This window comes from Erythranthe guttata, chromosome 14 (genome assembly GCF_056151865.1).
Source record: "Erythranthe guttata isolate IM_541 chromosome 14, IM_541, whole genome shotgun sequence".
Classification (NCBI taxonomy): domain Eukaryota; kingdom Viridiplantae; phylum Streptophyta; class Magnoliopsida; order Lamiales; family Phrymaceae; genus Erythranthe; species Erythranthe guttata.
This window is the reverse complement of record NC_142546.1, coordinates 11377187-11397149: the sequence shown is the minus strand read 5'-3', so window position 1 is coordinate 11397149 and position 19963 is coordinate 11377187. Positions and strand designations below refer to the sequence as shown.

At 31.6% G+C, this 19963-nt stretch overlaps 2 protein-coding genes across 2 annotated transcripts; both read left to right on the top strand.

Annotated features, from left to right (window-relative positions):
• Nucleotides 1-5104: 5104 nt before the first annotated feature.
• Nucleotides 5105-8700, top strand: WEE1 (WEE1-like kinase). Its single transcript, XM_088813931.1, has 10 exons — nucleotides 5105-5465; nucleotides 5577-5622; nucleotides 5695-5761; nucleotides 6424-6684; nucleotides 6835-6902; nucleotides 6984-7093; nucleotides 7179-7219; nucleotides 7298-7446; nucleotides 7572-7925; nucleotides 8233-8700. The coding sequence occupies exons 1-10, from the start codon at nucleotides 5254-5256 to the stop codon at nucleotides 8320-8322; spliced, it is 1398 nt and encodes a 465-aa protein (XP_088670057.1). The 5' UTR covers nucleotides 5105-5253; the 3' UTR covers nucleotides 8323-8700.
• A 5954-nt stretch (nucleotides 8701-14654) lies between these two features.
• Nucleotides 14655-19963, top strand: LOC105954693 (pescadillo homolog). The gene is made up of 13 exons (XM_012978374.2): nucleotides 14655-14968; nucleotides 15039-15124; nucleotides 15479-15727; nucleotides 15820-15957; nucleotides 16048-16132; nucleotides 16222-16329; nucleotides 16610-16703; nucleotides 17455-17702; nucleotides 18223-18330; nucleotides 18682-18803; nucleotides 18948-19158; nucleotides 19247-19444; nucleotides 19709-19963. Exons 1-13 carry the CDS (start codon nucleotides 14945-14947, stop codon nucleotides 19790-19792), a joined length of 1755 nt encoding a protein of 584 aa, XP_012833828.2. The 5' UTR covers nucleotides 14655-14944; the 3' UTR covers nucleotides 19793-19963.

Genomic DNA, 19963 nt, shown 5'->3' with positions numbered 1-19963 from the left:
TGAGAAATGTCAATAGTTTATAATGTGAGAACAATGATATGAGACATTTTGGGGAAATTCACGTTCACAATCACATCCACAAATCTCGCTCCTTGATTTGAGAATATCGTTTCATCATAGTGGGAATTATAATTCTCAAAACTCTTCCCTATTTATATGAATAGGAAAGCGGTTTTTCAATTATTTAGAGTGGTGTCCGATTCCAATACATGTATACTTTGTAAATATTGTAGCAATTATTCAGAGTGGTTTTCATATTTTCATAACTGGATTAAGTTGATAAATAATTTATACATCTTTGATAAATAGTGGTTTTCAATTTGATAAATAAATAGTGGTTTTCAATTTATACATGTTCTGGATACATGTTTGATAAATAGTGGTTTTCAATTTTCATATATTAAACCCAATGAGATGTTACTTAAAACACATAACAAGTGAGGACCATTGATTGTGGTGGACACCTGTCAAGCTCACAGTGGTTTGCTTGGGGACCATGTTGTTTTATGCTAGGGTTAACTGAATATATATAGCACTTGGAGGAGAGGCTTGGCGGCCAAGGCTAATCAAGGGATAAGGCTTGAAAGACTGGAGAGCAAGGCTCATCAATGGGATAAGGCTTGAAGGGCTGAAAAGAGAGGAAACTCAAGAACAAATGAAATAAACTAGAAGGAAATCTTTAACCGTTTTGTGAGTCTTGGGGTTGGAAAACAAGAGAGAAACAGTGAGGTATACACAGGGGAGTGTCAAAACAACTTAGGTGAAATAGTTGTTGAGAGCTTGAGTGTAATCACTATCTTGTAATTTGTAACCTTTTTGATCTAGTGGATTTTGTTCTCTGTGCACAGTGAATGTAGGCCTGTGGTGATACAAGTCGAACCACTTAAATATTGTGTTATTTATCTGTTTCTATAGCTTTCGTCTTTTAGTTTTAGATCTGTGATAACTGTAGTTGTGGCAACGGTAGCAACAATCGTTTGAGTCCACATAGTGATATCTGTATGTTCTTTCTTGGTTTAATTTATATTATGTGGCTTGTTATTGTTTGTGGATGTGAATCCACAACATGATCTCTATGCGGTGGTAGACAAATGTTTTTTCTTTTTGGTTTTTTTTTTGTATAATCGTCTTGTTGTGGTTTTAGGGTTTCTGGGACAGTCCATATTTGATAACTATACTTGAAAAAGACTATTAATTCATATAAATTATTGTTTTGAACAAGATGATTATATATATTGTTATTTTTGTACTGCACCTTGAATATATTTTTTTTTTATAAATTTTTGGCATCGGGACTATCCATTACCTAGCTTCATAAATTAGTCACATTGGTGAGTGTGAAACAAAAAATGAATGAGGAAACAACAATTATAATTAAAAAGAACAATAGTGGTGATACATTGCATATTAATAGGTTGGAAAGAATTTGTTTATGAAAGCTTCGCATTTTTTTTTTCCCACAAACGATCATGTGACAATAAGGTTTGCTTTTGGAAATTGGTTTCCATTTGCAATTTTTTTTTTTCTTGTTCAGATTGATTTAGTGACTGTCGTCGGCCTTGTTGGTGGTGGTGTACTGGTGTTGGACTTTTCCCTAGACATAGTAGTGGACTTACGTTTCAAAGAATGGATTTTCGAATAGTGAATTTATGCTTTTTTTTTTTGGTTATTTTTGGAGTTGTGTTAGTGGATTACGTATATTTTTAGTCGATTTCGATAAGTTTGTTGTGGATTATGTTAATATTAAAATGAATTACGTTAATTTTATAGTGAATTTTAAGGTAATTTTACAGTGGTTTTCGATAAAATGGATTTCGATAATTTTACAGTGGTTTCCGATGAGTATATAATGAATTTTAATTTTCGTAACCTGGTGGAAAAAAAATTGAAATAAAAAAAGATAAAATATTAAAATAAAATTGGGCGTTAAAAACTATATTTTTTAAAAGGGGCTATATGTCAAACACCCTTCATTGGGATTTTAATTTTTGATAAATCCTTTATTTATAAATGATATTTGAGATAAATCCAATGGGCCTGAAAAACCATATATGCCCCCACAAATTATTAATTAATATAATTATTTAATTTAAAAAAATTGTACCCATAATCTTCACCCAAATCTTCTCCAAAAATTATTCCCCTTATCACGCCAATTCAGTTTTTTTTTCCTTTTTTTTTTAATTGTTTTCTTTATTTCGATTTAAAAGAAAATTTTGTAATTATTATTATTTCTTTTTCGGTTTTATTTTAAATTATCTTTTTTCTTATTTATATTTTTCATGTTTTTTATTTTAATTTAAAAAAAATGGTTTTATTTTTATTTTCGTTTTTTCATGGTTTTTCTTTTTTCTTAATTTTGAATTTTTTTTAATGGTTTTTTTTTCTTTCCAGTTTTTTTAAATAAAAACCACTCTATATAAACATGAAAACCACTATGTATAAACATCAATATAAACATAAAAACCACTCTGTATAACAACTATATAACATGAAAACCACTTTGTATAACAACTATATAAACTTGAAAATCACTTTGTATAACAACTATATCAACATAAAAACCACTCTATATATACAGTTGTATAAAAATCTGTACAAAAATTATTGAAAACCACTACAATTTTTGTACAGATTTTTATAGTGGTTTGTAAAATATTGAAAACCACTATAAAAATATGTACATAATTATTGAAAACCACTATAAAAATTCTGTAAATAATTATTAAAAACCACTCCACCTTTCCAGTCATTAATTTATGATCTCAGGCTAACACAGAAAAACACAAATTTTAGATTATTAGGGCTCCAATGGGCTTCACTAAAATTACAGAGAAAAAAGATTGCTAAATGAAGAGAAGAAAAGTGGAGGGGGAGAGAAAGAGCCCTCAGGAACAGCAGTTGGCTTGCCAACTATATCATAAATAAATAAAAACACTTCATCAAATAATTACAATCTCAGAAACTCAATTACAAAAATTGCTTGAGACGGCGAGAGAGTAAAGTGTGAGAGAGAGAGAGAGAGAGAGAGTAGAAGTTGGGCGATGATATATGATGGCGGCTTGGAGAAAAAATTACGTGAAAGAGAAAAGAGTTTGAGAATAGGGTTTGGGAGTTTGAGATGGAGATTATAATTGAATTATTATAAATTAAGATTAAATAATTAAATAATAAAATTATATCAAATAGGAAGAAGGGTATAATCGTGAAATTCTATTAATTTGTATTAATTAAAAATATTTTGGATTTAACTTAAAAATCAAAAAAAAAATTGGACTTATTGTAATTGAAGGAGGCTAATGAGGGGTGTTTGTCAAATTATCCCTTTTTAAAATCTGGTGGAAAAAGAATAAAAAAACTAAATAAAAAAAAAAGCTGAAATAAAATAAAAGTAATATGTTGTTTTAAAATTGAACCATATTTTTTCTGATAAAAGAAAAACAATACGAAAAAACTGAAATAACGTGAGATTTTTGAGGAGTTATTTTGAAGAGAGAATATGATAGGAGTATTTAAAAAAATTTTAACTCAAATGATTTATGTCATAAATCAATTAAGAAAATGGATTTATTATGAAATTGAAATTCAATGAGAGAGTTTGTCAAATAGTCTCTTAAAATTAAGAGGGTGTTTGGCTAAACTTATAAGATGTTAAAATGAGCTTATAAGATGTTTTAGAGCTTATAAGCTCTTCCACAGTGTTTGGTAAATTTAAAAAAAAAGATCTTAATTTTTTTAAAATAAGCTGTTGGAGAGCAAATAAGATCTTTTTAAATAAGTACCTCTACCCCACCTTTTTATTTAAGATCTTTTAATGAGTAAAAATAGGAAATAAGTCCATTATCCAAACACTCTAAAAATTAATTCTAAAAATAAGATGTAACAGCTTATCAGCTCTTAAAACATCTTATTAGACGTAAGAGCTTATCAGCTGTTTAAAATAAGTTTAGCCAAACACCCTCTAAGACTCACTGAAAAATTGAAGTTCTTATTGATTTATAATATAAAATACATAATTGTATTGATATATAAATACAATTTTCAGAAGAAAAAAAAGGACTTTTTTTAATTTGTTTTTGAAAATTAAAATCGGACTGAAAATCAAATTTTATATATATTTCACTCCCATCATGAAATTAATAAAGAAAAATAGGAATTCAAAATAAAATATTGTTCGAAACACAATGTTTGGTTGCGTTTTTATTTTGTTTTCATTGATTCCCCAAAACAAAATTATACTTATTACACTTCTCAAATAATTTTCTCAAAACAATCTCAAAAGTTTATCTCTCCTTCAGATATGATGTGACTGCTACAGTAAAATGATTTGACGCCCGCATGGGTGTAGCTCAACTGGTTCCGGAGGTGGTAAGTTGGTGCAAAGTCCTAGGATCGAATCCTGACAGCTGCAGTGTGGGAATTTCAACTTCAATGAGGGTTGACTACCTTAATGGACTGTTTCCTCCATCAATCCTTATCGGGCCAATGAATGGGGGCCCTGAGGCGAGGGATTTCAACTTTTGCTACATTAAAAAATGTCTTCACTAAAAAACAAAGGGTAAATTACACACACCCCCCTGAGGTAAGCTTAAATAACTGTAAGGTCCCTGTGGTATCGATAATTACACTTAGCCCCCTGAAACGTAGTCAGAAACTCTAATGGGATAATGAATTGGATACGTTATTCCGATAGGGTTCTAACGGACTATTGGTTTCAGAAAGTGGTGAAGACAACAAAGAGCTATGGGGTAACATGGCTCCTCGAACATTCCCGAACATTTCTTAAATCACCCATTGCTCTTTGTTGTCACCACCACTTTCTGAAACCAATAGTCCGTTAGAACCCTATCGGAATAACGTATCCAATTCATTATCCCATTAGAGTTTCTGACTACGTTTCAGGGGGCTGAGTGTAATTATCGATACCACAGGAACCTTACAGTTATTTAAGCTTACCTCAGGGGGGTGTGTGTAATTTACCCAAAAACAAGTAAATATCTCTTTATCTTTCAATTTTTTATTTGGGCAAAGGCAAAGCTTACAAAGCACGCACGCAGCACCTGACTTGTATCTATAATAAGACACCAAATGCGAATTCCCAAAACCCCACCATATGTTTTCCTTTTCCCCCCACAAATTTGAATCATTTTCGTCTCTCTCCCCCGCCCACCCCTCTCTCTCTCTCTCTCTCTCTCTCTCTCTCTCTCTCTCTCTCTCTCACATAGTGAATAGTGCACTGCGGGATTACAATTGATGAAGAGAAATTCGAAAAGTAGTAGCAAGAGATACAGACAAAATTCAAAGACAATGGTGAAAGGCACATTGACAAATCACTTGACGATGCAGCTGAATTTACCTCTTCCATCTTTCAATCCTTCTCTATTCCAGAAACAGAAACCCCTTGATTTTGATGCCGACGAATCTACCATTGATAGAGATTTCATCCGCAGTCAGGATTTCTTCTGGTCATAATAATCATTTACCCTTTTTTTTTCTTTTTAATTCGATGATGAATATGTTGTCGTGTTATTACTTAATTATTTATGTTAATCATTTGATTGATTTATTTATTGCAGTACGCCTGATTATATTACTCCAGCAACCAATACAGATTCGAGCTTGGTAAGATTAATTAATCCTCCTACTTTATGAATTAATTGGGTGCTGATATATTAAAGGAAACTTGTGTTGCAGGAAAATATTACATGTCCCAAGTCACCTGAGAAAATTAAGACCATTAGGAGTAAGCGGCAAAAACTAGGTAACCTTACTGTAATTAATTTTGTGTGCAATTAGTGTTTGCTGATATTTCTTTTGATAGTTCAGTCAATGTACAATATAGAAATTATACAAAAGTTGTATTGTATGAAGATGGATGAAGTTTGTTGGTCAGACACAAAACTGCCCATTTGGCTGTTTAACCTTAATCTGATAGTGTGACTTAGTAATACTAGAAACATCAATATATGCTTGGCATGATTTTTCTTTTTTAAGGTAAAGCTGGTTCTTCTGTGTTGATTAAATCATGTTTTTTGCTCCATGTTTGGGCAATCTCATGCAGAAATAACATGGTGAGGAAACCGGTAGCTGTTTGAGCTTGTCATTTTGGTTTTAATTCGTATTTCGCTGTAGTATCTTTAAGTCATTTTCGTTTGTTTCTAATTGCGATTCCCATAGACTATGTGATATGAGATTGTACTTAGTTAGTACTTTGTTAGAATGTTGAGAAAACTGGTGTGGTACTTCTTGCTTAGATCATTACTTGTTACAGTAGAGTCATAGTTAAATACGTAAGGTTAAAGGCATATAGATAGTGGTAATTTTGAGTTCTAGACTGCATTACACAATTTTCATTCGTAACATATATATTGTAACTCCAATTGTCTGGTTTTCTGCTCACGTTTCACATGGGATACCTCCCAGATATTGACTTGGAAGCAACCCTCGAGCCAGTTGATACTGGCCATCAGTCAATGGTTGATCTTGTCGAAGATAATTTATGGACGGATGAAGTGAAGATAGACAATGAAGTTGAGTGGCAAAAGAATCACAATTATCTTTCAAAGTCTGCAGTGGCTCTACGGTGTAGAGTAATGCCTCCCCCATGCTTGAAGAATCCGTACCTTAAGGATACGTCAGAGTTCGATGCAGATCCTTTTGGTAATCAAAGATCGAAATGTGCAGGTAAAGTTATATTTTACTGTCACTTTTTTTGGTAATCGAAGATTGAAATATAATGCAGTATTTATGCTGAAGAAGCAGTTTTGTATATTTTTCTATTACGCAACTTTATAAGTGCACTCACTCTCTCTCTCTCTCTCTCTCTCTCTCCAGGTTTTCAGCCTGCGGGCATTGGCGGTGATGGTCTTTCCCGCTATCGGACAGATTTCCATGAAATTGAGGTTTGGAAACCAATACATAACTGCTGTATCTTGATTTTCAAAATGCTTGTCTACTCTGAACTGATGTTTTTTTCTTTCCAGAAAATCGGTTATGGAAACTTCAACCAGGTTTTCAAAGTCTTGAAGAGAATTGATGGTTGCATGTATGCCGTAAAACATAGCATGAGACAGTTGCATCAGGATGCTGAAAGGTAATTTAATTTAATTGTAATGATCAGCTGCTTGTATTTACGCCATTTTCTTGTAGCAGCAAACTTATGGTTAATTCTGTAACAGGCGCAAGGCTTTGATGGAAGTTCAAGCTTTGGCGGCTTTAGGTTTGTTGCATTATTATATTATTTTTATTTTTATAAAAAGTTGAGATTTTTAAACTTTTCGACTCGCATTTTTCTCAGGGTACCACGAGAATATAGTTGGATATTATTCTTCTTGGTTTGAAAACCAGCAACTCTACATCCAATTGGAGCTATGTGAGCACAGCCTATCTCTCAATAGACTATCTAAACTATTCACAGAAAGAGAAGCTTTAGAGGCAATGTATCAGGTAAATGATTTTGAATCTATTACGTGCGGTTTGTTTATTTTTTCTTGATCAGTTAAATATTTATTTTATCGACTATGACCTTTCCCGGAGGAGATTTTCCAATGAAAAAAATTCCATTTGTGCAGATTGCTAAAGCATTGCAGTTTATACACGGGAGAGGAATAGTTCACTTAGACGTAAAGCCAGAAAACATATATGTAAAAAATGGAGTTTATAAACTTGGTGATTTCGGTTGTGCAACTCTCATTGATAAAAGCTTAGCAATTGAAGAAGGTGATGCTCGGTACATGCCCCAAGAAATCCTGAATGAAAATTATGAAAATCTAGACAAAGTTGATATATTCTCGTTAGGAGCTTCCATCTATGAACTTGCAAGAGGGTCACCATTACCTGAATCAGGTTCTCATTTCCTCACTCTTCGGGAAGGAAAACTGCCCCTTCTTCCTGGTCGTTCAATCCCGTTTCAGAATTTAATCAAGGTAAATTACCTTCTCTGCTTTTATGATATGAAAAGTAGGTCTTAATCGAAGACATCCTATTTGTCGTCTTTACAATTAATGTTTGATAATTTCAATGAAAACCATCGTGATAATTGTGTTGATATAACATTCTTTTCTTTGAGTTGTATTGATTTGGTGCAACAACTTGCAGAGCAAAATTAAATATTGGAGTTTTCAATATTAATTATTAATTTATAGTGAGCATGTTCAATAAAAATGCTTTGGATTGCTACAAATTGACTTATGTATTGGTGTTCGGTTTTCTTTTGATTTGTTAATCGTTCAGGTCATGATGGATGCCGATCCTGTTCGTAGACCAACTGCCAAAGAACTAGTTGAGAATCCAATTTTTTACAGGATTGGAAAGAACAAGTAAAAAATCAAAAGTATATAATCAGGGCTTCTAGCAAACCGATAAATACGAAATCAGGTTTCTAGCGCTGCTGCACACTAATGTACTTATGTTTTGCAATAATTAAAAGGACTTTGAATCGCAGTGGACTTCAGATATGGAAGTCGGGCCATACTGTTTTCTCCATTTTCTTGCACCGGATTTTCAATTGTGGTGGTGCTAACTTTGTATAGACTAGAAATGTGAACAAGTGGCCGTATTTTTGTTGCGATTATGGTAATTTGTTTTAGCATTGTTTCAAGGCCTCTCTGTTTCTTGACCTAAACATATCTTCCCCTTTCGAGTTAATCATCCGGTCAGCTGGTTTGTAAGATTACTCAATTTAAAGATTTTGTTTGTATATTCGATCTGAAAGGCTATTTATTGGTTGCTTTCGTTGTAGAAATGTAACTGCTTATGATATATGCCAACCAGGAGCACAAGAATAGCATAAAATGCATTCTCTTAAGGTGAGAATTACTTGCATTAATTTGAATAGATAAAACTCCAAGAGTTTAAATAAACAATAGAGAAATTCAAAGCATTACATATATAAGTCGCAAATACTTTTAAATAGTTTATAAATTCTTAAATATCTGATAAGGCTTAGCCTAACACCCTCTAAATTTTTAAGAGAGAAAATATGATAAAAACTCAGTTGACTAATTAAAATGACGTTGTCATAAAAATTGTTGCATGGATGACAATTTTATTTGATGAATGAAAACTTTCAACCAGATTTACATCATGTATCATGTCTCTCAAACAAGCAAGGACCAGAAAAAAAGAATATATGACAACAAAAACCATTATTTCGAACACTTTTGAAGGATATTTCCACCTTGTAGGATTTTCTTTTATATATGCTGAACCGGAAATGGAAAATCAATCGAAGATTAATCCACTCCGAAAATCGTTCCCGTATATCATTCAGCATACATCTATAACGGCATATTCCAGCTTCTTCTACTTAAAATCTCCAACACTTTCGTTTTTATATCGTCGACACCATTAATACCTAAAAGTTGAGGGTGTTTGCAAATATGTAAGGGGGTCGGTGTAAGACGAAAACAAACATCGGTGGATTTTGGTAATTACAGATATATGGGGTAATTACAAATAGTTACACTTTCAATTCATGATGTATGAAATCAATCATCTGTCATGCTTTACAGTATAAAGGCTAAAGCTTATTATGCTGTCGAATGTCATTACTCTCAAATTAAGTATCGGTCTACCAATTTGAAGATTCTTTTTTTATTTATTTCCTATTTTATGTTACTTTAAAAAATAATAGTGTAATAATTTTTTTTCTCAATATTTATACTCATTAAGTATTCTTAAGTTTTTATCAAACTTAATTATTCTTAAGTTTCGATCAAATTTTAATTCTCAGGAGGTCGAGTAATTAATAGGGAAAAAAAAGAATTGATTGGAAGGGTAGTTGAGTTGTGAAAGAATTCAATGCCTCCAAATTCATTAAAATAATATAAATCAATATAAAATCAGAGATTTTTTTCAAATAAACAAAAACTTGTGTTGAGAAAGATTATGCAGCGGAATATAAATGACACAAGTTTTAAATCATTATCCACAAGTATATAACTTGTTGATGGAGCCTTCATAGGCCAAAAACAGCATTCAAAAGAACTTATATGAGAAGCCAAGATCTTCTCTTCTAAGAATAAATCACAAGTTGATTTCTTCGTAAACCGATTCCTAGATTCTATAACTTAACAACTCTCTAGGAATACAAAATAGTATTCAAAAGAATACAAATGAAAAGCCAATATCTTCACTTCTAAGAAGAAATCGCAAGATGATTTCTTCGTAAACCAATTCTTAGTAACTAGTACAAAAACACTTATAAAATATACTAGAAATACAAATCAATATTCAAAAGAATACAAATGAGAAGCCAAGATCTTCTCTTCTAAGAAGAAATCGCAAGATGATTTCTTCGTAAACCAATTCTTAGTATCTAGTACAAAAGCACTTAGCAATATACTAGGAATACAAATCAGTATTCAAAAGAATACAAATGAGAAGCCAAAATCTTCTCTTCTAAGAAGAAATCGCAAGATGATTTCTTCGTAAACCAATTCTTAGTATCTAGTACAAAAGCACTTAACAATATACTAGGAATACAAATCAGTATTCAATGAGATTGAATACAAAATAGACTCAATTATGCGGTGAGAAATCCATAAGGATAACAGGGTGCTGTCGACGGTGGTGCCAACACCCGCAGCTCTGTGCTCTCAACTCTCTGTAGAAAAGGTGAGAAATGAACTGAGTTCTTCTTCTATTTATAGAGTCCAAGAGCTCCTTGCAATGCGCGAAATAAACACACTAGGAGAGATCATGAGTTAGTTGGATAATGTGTTAGTGGACTAGTTAAACATGTGCTTAAATAACTACCCACTAAGCTAAAAATAACCGCCCACTAACTCTAAATAATATATCCAAATTAACATAATAAATCCTATAATAATAATGAATTCGAAAATAGTAAAAATTCATATAAGAAAGTCAAAACAATTAAATTATATTTGACTCAAAGGTCAAATATCCAACAAGTCCTATTAAGCTTATTTTGGACAACTGATAAACACTTACATCTGATAAGTTGTTTTACGATGTGATAAACTATTACGTCTTATTTTTACAATTAATTTTTGAAGCGTTTGAATAATAAGTTATTGTCATTGTTTCTAAAATCTTAAATAAAAAGATGGAGTATAAGTAATTTTTCAAGTTTAAACTTTCCACAATCTTATTACCAAAAAAGTTTAGAAGAACTTATAAGTTCTTAAATATATAAACAATGTACAAGTTTACCCAACTATCCTCTTACTCTAAAATCAATACATATTTATTAGTTTTTATTTTCCTAAAAGAAAGATAAAAAAAAAAAACAGGTTTTCATTAATACATGTATTTAAACTTTTAAAGGGTTTTTTTAGAACGAACGGAGTACCTTCTTCTTACACAGAGTCGAAATACAAAAAAAATATATGTAAAATACAGTTACGATAACATTAGGGTTTGTTCTATACTATAATACATGTTAATAAATTCATACATGCATCTATAAGTATCCAAATTTCCGCCTTAAATTTTTGATGTACATTTTTTTACTGATTTTCTTCGTTAAAAATAAATTTAATCTAACATATATAAGTGTTAGAAAATGATTTTTTTGGTATAGTGAGTAGATATATTCCACAAAATCGTGTCATTTATCTATGTCGTAACATAACGTTAACTGACATCCTACTTTTCTTCTTTCAATTTTTTTCCTCGACAACGAGACGTCGAATCTCTGATTAGCTGACTATGCATTAGTTGACTTTGCATTAGCTAACATCTGACCATTTTTTTTATTTTTTCCTTTCAACTCTTCTTTTTTTGGCGGTGGATTATTAGGACTCTAATTTTTTTTTTCTTCCGGATTTTTTCGCCGGTTTCCGGCGCTGACCGGCGACGGTCAACGCCGGTCTCCGGCGTTGACTCTTTCGATTTTTATTTTTTTCTTTCTGTAACTTTTTTTTTTCGTTTAAACAACAATATTGCTGTGATTGACAGTAATATTAACTATATTATTGTTAAACACAGTAAAATTAACTAAACTACAATTTAACACAGTTATATTGCTATATTAATCTCTAACACAGTAATATTAACACAACAAAATTCATTATTATTGTGTAATAGAGTAATATTACTATGTTGACCGTTCAACAAATGTAAACATAATAGAAGGCCAAAAGAATTAATATTACTGTGAGTAATAGTAATATTACTATAACAATAGTAATATTACCGTCAACCACAGTAATATTACAAAAATAGACAGTAGTATTATTATGTTACTCCGTGAATAACTCAAACAAACAAAAAAATCCAAACAAAATAATAATATTGATATGGTTGACATCAATATTACCATAACAACAGTAATATTACCGTCAACCACATTAATATTATTGTGTTTACAGTAATATTACAATAATAGACAGTAATATTATTACGTTACTCCGTGAATAATTCAAACAAAACAAAAAACCCCAAAAAATAATAATATTGATGTTGTTGACAGTAATATTATTGTGTTTACAGTTATTTTACTGTCAACGACAATAATATAATTACGTTAACTTGTCCACAAAACAAACAAAATAAAAAAAATAACAAAAAATAAAAAAATAATAATATTATGTTAATTTAATGTCAACGGCAGAACAGTTACATAAATGCATTGTCAACGGCAGTACAATTACGTTAATTAACTGTCATTGACAGTATAATTACGTTAATTTACTGTCAGTGACAGCACAATTACGGTCAACGTTTAGCGGCGGACGTAAAAAAAAAAACATAAAAAAAAACTTAAAAAAACACTAAAAAAAAGTCATCGCCGGAGACTGCCGGTCAACGCCGGAAACCGGCGAAAAAATCCGGAAGAAAAGAAAAGAAAAAAGAAAAAAAAAGTCAACGCCGGAAACCGGCGAAAAAATCCGAAAGAAGATTTTTATTTTTTGAAAAGTCAACGCCAGAATCCAGCGGCAAATTTTTTTTTTTCAAAAAAAAGTCTCAAATTGAATATTTTGTGAATTTGGGGTCAAATTGAGATTAAATTAAGTTAATGATGAAATTGGAGCATATTAGAATATGCTGCAAAAAAAAGTCAAAATTGAATATTTGTGGTCAAAATTGGATTTTTGTGAACAAAATTGATTAAATTGGGGTTACAATTAAGAATTGGGTATAAATGGTTGATATATACATGAATGAATGTTTCCTTTATTTATAATAAATATTAAAAGAATGTGCTTATTGGTGAAAGAAATATAGCCCCTAAACCTAGAATAATAAAGATGCTTGGTTGGAGAGTTATGCACAAAAACCCCTTATTTTATAGGTTCTTTGTACTTTGTTTTCTTCCTTAAGAGCATCTCCCACCCTTAACACCATTTTTTCACCAAATCCTATTTTTGGTGGTGAAAAAATGGTGTTATCTCCCACCCGTAGCACACCATTCTATAATTTCTCTATTTTTAGTGACAAAATAGTATATTTGGTCTCCCACCAATTCCATCAAATTTTACACCAAATAATAAAATATTAATATTTCACCATTTTACCATTTATAGATAATACGATTTGGTTTGGTCTCCCATGGCATTTCACCAAATATATTACAAAATTATAATTTTAATGTTAATTGTAAATTTAGTCTATTTTATTACCAAAATATTGATTATGAATTTGATCTTAAACAATGATTTTATTATGTATATAATTTAAAATTATGATAAATATAAAAAAATTATTGAAACATGAATGAAAATCGACTTAGATTATTATACATACAATAAAACCACGAATAAACAATAATTTCATTAATTATTTCCTAAAAACCTTACAACTTAAATTAATCATAAAAACATTACAACATAAGTTCATTATAAAAACATTACAACATTTGTTTTGGCCAAAAAAATTATTTCATTGATAACAGGGGCTCGTTAAAACCTTGTTTGGCCTAACAAGGAAATTAACATATTTTGTATTATCTAAGAAAATTAACATATTCTCCTTAGTTCATTATGTTCTCCTCGATTTATCAGATTTCGATGTCGACTAAGAAAATTAACATATTTTGTATTATTTAAATCTCTTCAAACCTTAGAAGGTGGGACAGTGGATAATAATAATAATAATAATAATAATAATAGTAATAATAATAATAATAATAATAATAATAATAATAATAAGAACAATAATAATAATAATAATAATAATAATAATAATAATAATAATAATAATAATAATAATAATAATAATAATAATAATAATAATAAATATATTTTAAATCTTGAAAACTAATTCACTAATTAACACTAATATATTTACTATAAGTATATTTATAAGTTGATAATCACATGAAATTAGTTAATATAATAATTGTATATGCTAATTATAAAATGGTGTTAATTACACCAAATCCTATTTTCACTTCTATATTTGATAGAAAAAATAGGATTTGGTGGAAAAAAAATGGTAATATGGTGGACGGGTGGGAGATAAAAATTTCTTCACCAAAAAATTTGCTGAAAATATAGGATTTAGGGATATAGTGATATAGAGTTTGACCAGGGTGGGAGACTAAACTAAATGACTATAATTTTAGGTGTAATGGTGATTTAGAGATTTAGGTTGGGAGACTAAAAACACCTAAATTAGGTGATAATTATAGGATTTGGTGATGGGTGGGAGATGCTCTAACTCATTACAACACCACCAATATTCGTATTACCGTTGTCAAATCTCCACTTAAACATCCTCCAGCAAACCAAATTTCGAAGAGAAGAAATATTTTCAATTTTTCTTCTCAAAACCCATAACCGGCCGGGTTTTACCGGTTTTGTGGTTCAACCGGTATTTTTTCCGGTTCACAACCATCTGACTCGGGTTTTTGACATTTTTCGGGTTTTAAGCTTGAACCGGACCGGCCAAGGTGCCATAAAACCCTAGCGTCCGCCTATTGCTCATTTTCTCTCTGTTTCCCTTCACCGACCGGCACTCGTACGCCGACGACGCCATGCCGAAGCATTACAGGCCCGCCGTAAGTTCCGATTTCAATCGCGATCAATATTTTCAACTCAAGCTGACCTCTATTTTTTTAATTTTTCCAGGGAAAGAAAAAGGAAGGAAACGCCGCGAAATATGTGACCCGAACTCAGGCTGTAAAATACCTCCAAATCAGCCTTCCAGTGTTCAGGTTTACTTCAATTTATTTCTTAATATTTTGACAATTGCTTTAATAACTTGTGTCATAATCACTTTCCAGCCATTGAAATTATACTAGTTCAAGGTTTATTTAAGTTTAATTTCTACAATCCAGTAAAAAAGTAATTATCTATAATTTTTTCATTAATTTATTGCAGTGATATTTGTATAGGATTTTTAGCCTGTTTTTTTTTTAGTTTATAAAGGTGTTTTTATTTGTAATTTCCTTTTATCAGTTGTTTAAACATTTTGCTGTTAAGGATAATTATGCATCCACCTTCGATTTTATTTTAAAAGAAATTAGTTGTTATGTCAATGAAAGTGTGATGTTTTGTATGCAACTCAGGAAACTATGTATCCTGAAAGGTGTGTTTCCTCGGGTACCGAAGAAGAAGGTGAAGGGAAATCACCATTCTTATTATCATATGAAAGATATAATGTTCCTCAAACACGAGCCCTTGCTTGAGAAATTGAGAGACATACGAACTTATGATAAGAAGATAAAGAAGGCCGTGTCAAAGAAAAATAGGGACCTCGCCGAACGTTTGTTGACACGAAAGCCCTCTTACACACTTGACATGCTTGTTAGAGAGAGGTGGACTTGAGCTGCTTTTTTTTTTTTTTTGTGCTTGGTTTTTTCTATGGCTGTTCATTTATTATTGTTACTCTTGCTCGCTCGGCTTTTAGGTATCCGAAATTCATTGATGCACTGAGGGATCTTGATGACTGTCTTAGTATGGTACATCTTTTTGCTGCATTGCCTGCTGTGGATAGGGCTGTAGATGGAGAAAAGATACCTGTAGAACGTGTCCATAATTGCAGGAGGTTATTCATTTCTTTTTTTAACTTATTTTCTTCTGTTTTCCATATGCAAATTTTCATTTATGTTTTGTTTTGATTCAATGACGGTTCTAGGTTGAGTCATGAATGGCTGGCTTACATTTCTCGGACCCATAAACTGAGGAAGACGTTCATTTCTGTTAAAGGAATATATTACCAAGTATGTAATGCTTAAGTTCCTATGAATGTATCGATTCTTTTTGTTTCCTGTGTTGTTTACATCAATCACCCTGTTTATAATAATTACAGGCAGAGGTTGAGGGGCAAATAGTTACTTGGTTAACTCCACATGCATTGCAACAAGTACTGCCTGAAGTTGATTATAGAGTCTTGCTAACATTTTTGGAATTTTATGAGGTTAGTTCATCTCTTAGACATGTAATTGTTGTTCTATTTTTACCTTTCTATGGCTCAACTTTTTGTGCGTGCAAAAACTTAATGAGTTTCAATTTCAATGTGTAGGACTAACTTATCTCTCTTAAAGAAAATGATTTTAATGATTCCTTTGTGTCGGTCATTTGTACCAAAATTTGATTGAATAGTCCATGAATTTGATTCTTCACCGAATTAGATGATTTTGAAATAATCTATTAATTTGTATCTTTATCTTTAACCATTTTAATTTATTTGTTTCCAGACTCTTCTTGCATTTGTCAATTACAAACTTTATCGTTCAATTAATGTGAACTATCCACCCATTCTCGACCCCCGGCTTGAAGCTCTGGCTGCAGGTTTGTTTTATTTTTTGTTATTTAGGTTCCAATCTATTTGTAATTGGTATTCTTAAAAAATGCAAATTTACAACAATTTTTTAGCAAAGTCGGTTTATAAAAGAATGAAAATTCTATGCAGATCTTCAATGTCGTCAAAATAGAGATCTAAATCGTAAAATCGTAAGACTTTAAGATTTTACACACTGTAAAGGAGTAAGTTCGCACTAAAATCGCAAGTGCCTTAACATCGTGTGAAATCGCGTTCAAAATCGTTAAAAACGCGATTTTAGTGCGATTTTGGCGTTTTTGGTTTTTGTCAAGAATTGGGCTGAAAGTTTGGATTTGGCCTCATAAATTCAGTTTTTTAACTAATTTTTTTTTGCCAATTACCAAATCCAGAATATATAAAGCTCAGCCCTGCCCTAAAATAACAATCTATCACAACGAGAAGAAAATACTTCTCTTCTGCTAAAAAAACATCCAGCGGTTGTGAGTGTCAATTTCTGTTATCTCCTAACACAATTTATGTTAGACTATGTTTAATTAATATGAAAACATGTTTTGTTAATTTTGGGATGTTATTATATATTTGTTAGGACATATTTTATGTATATTATGACTTATTTTATTTGTGTTACGGATGTTTTCTAAGTAGTAAGTACTAAATATATTTATTTTACAATACATGTAAAGTCTTACGATTTTACGTTTCCGATTTTACTACCCCTCTCCGATTTCACTTAAAATTCCGATTTTGACTACCTTGCAGATCTTTATGCGTTGTCAAGATACTTCGATGCGAATGGTAAGTCTAAGCAAATTGAAAACCAGCAGGAGGGAACAAACCTTGATGAGTCGGAAGTTAGACTTGCCCAGCTTCATCAACATCTCCCTTCTAACGAACCTGGTGCTTTGATGCACCTGCTTGATGACGGTTCTAATAAAGATGATGAAGATTTAGAAACACGGGAATGTAAAAGTCTCTTTAAGAACGTTAAATTCTTCTTGAGTCGTGAGGTGAGCCGCCATGACTTCTTGCTATACTATACTATTACATTTATTTATTTATTTATTTTCATATATGATGTTTGCAACAACTATATGCATTACTAAGTTCACTTTGAAATCATCATTGTTTGATATAACTTGGGAACAATATTTTTTTTATCTAATTGTAACTGTTTTTGCTGCTGACCCACTGAATAAGACAATTTGGGTATGTCGAACTAGTTGTGAGCACAAGCTAATTCCATGACCAAATTGGCCTTTTGCCAAGTTGACACCAAATTGGGTATTCTATTTTGGCTCTTTTATTGGTTATGTTTCTTTCATACTAAAATGTCGTTCCTTACATTGTTGCATTTGGTAGTGGTTTTTTTACTCAAAATGATTTAAAATTTCCGTCATAGAAAATCTTTTATTTTTATTTTTTTCATTAAGAATTTGTTGCTAATAATATGCACATTTTTGTACATATTATTTCTTGATTCTGTAAGTAATATGCTTTCTCTCTCATTTCCAAATGTTTCTTTTTCAGGTTCCGAGAGAGTCGTTGCTCTTTGTTATCCCTGCTTTTGGTGGCACAGTTTCTTGGGAAGGCGAAGGAGCACCGTTTGATGAGTCTGACGACAGCATCACCCATCAGGTCTGTAATTTCACATCATTTCATGAATATTGTTAATTAATTTCTGTTAAGTCAGACTTATGATTCTTTAATGATGACAAATTTCTTAACAAGGAAGGTAAATTTTACTCTGAAATTAAATATAAATTTTATTTATTGTTTTACCGACCTTTTCATCTTACAAGGTATTATATGAGTCGATATATATTGGCATTTCTTAGTGTTACCTACTGTATATCTTGCATACCTGTAGTATTAATCTAGATAAATTCAAATCAACTGTAGGTGTTTGGGTTTAGGAATTAATCTTGTTGGTTGCTCAGCAGAATTATTTAAATTGTTTGTTTGAGGTTTAATTATGTTTTTGTGCAGGTCGTTGATAGGCCAATACAAGGGCGCAAATTCCTTTCAAGAGAATATGTTCAGCCACAGTGGGTGTATGATTGTGTAAATGCACGCATCTTATTGCCCACTGACAAATATATGGTGGGATGGTAAGTTCTGAAACAATTTCATCTAGCATCTTTTTTTCAATTCCCTTCCCACCTTTTTATATAATACTTGTATAGAATGAGGATCTTATTCACGTTAACAATTAATTATTTGGGCTGGCTCGTTGTTCTTTAAATTTTTGACAGTATTCCTCCACCCCACTTGTCTCCATTCGTTGATAATGAAGCAGAAGGCCATGTCCCGGATTATGCAGAAGCCATAGAACGAATGAAGGCTGCTGGAAGAAAACAAGTGCTACCGTTGCCTGGCACTGGAATAGAGGATTTAGATGACCCTCAGGGTTTACTTGTTAGTGACCGCCAAGAAGCTATTGAAGCTGCTAAGAGAAAACAACAGGTAATAAATATATTATTTTAAGATTTATTTCGTCGATGATGATGATGATTTCTTCTTGGCTATAAATACTGATTATTTTTTTTTGAAGATTTCAATGCTGGAGAAACAGTACCTTGACGAGCTGAAACTAGAGCTCAAAGGTGCCCCCCCGTTTTCTGAAGACATTGATGCTGTAGGAGGAGGAGACGACGCCATCTCTGATGTACAGCAAATTGCTGATGATGTATCTAATATGTCCAAGGTTGTAATGCCCCGCAAGAAGCGAAAGCTTCTAGAAGCCATGGAGGTCAGGATGTTCATCATTTTTCTTTTCTTTATCTACGTAAAATATTATTCATCTTCTTTGTGAAGAAAACAAAGCCCTTGTGCATTTCATTTATTTATATTGTCTATCATTGTGTTTTGCTATTCAAATGTAGTAAGACCATATATATATATATATATATATATATATATATATATATATATATATATATATATATATATATATATATATATATATATATATATATGTTGTTGCTTACATGTGTTGTTGCTGCCTCATATTCAGATGAGCAAGGAGAGGAAACGGTCAAGCGTAAATCGTCTCAAGGAAAGGAAGAAGAATATTGACCAAGCCAAGAACCTTGCATGAATATTGAGATAGTTTTTTTTTGATAACTTAATGCTGTATCTTAAATGAACCCTGGAATTAATACTCCAGTTTTGATAGTTTATTCATTTGTTCTGAATTCGGGATATCAAAAGGAAAACAAGTGAACTCATGTGATGAATGTAGTTCACACAGCTCGGGGCTGAACGAAAA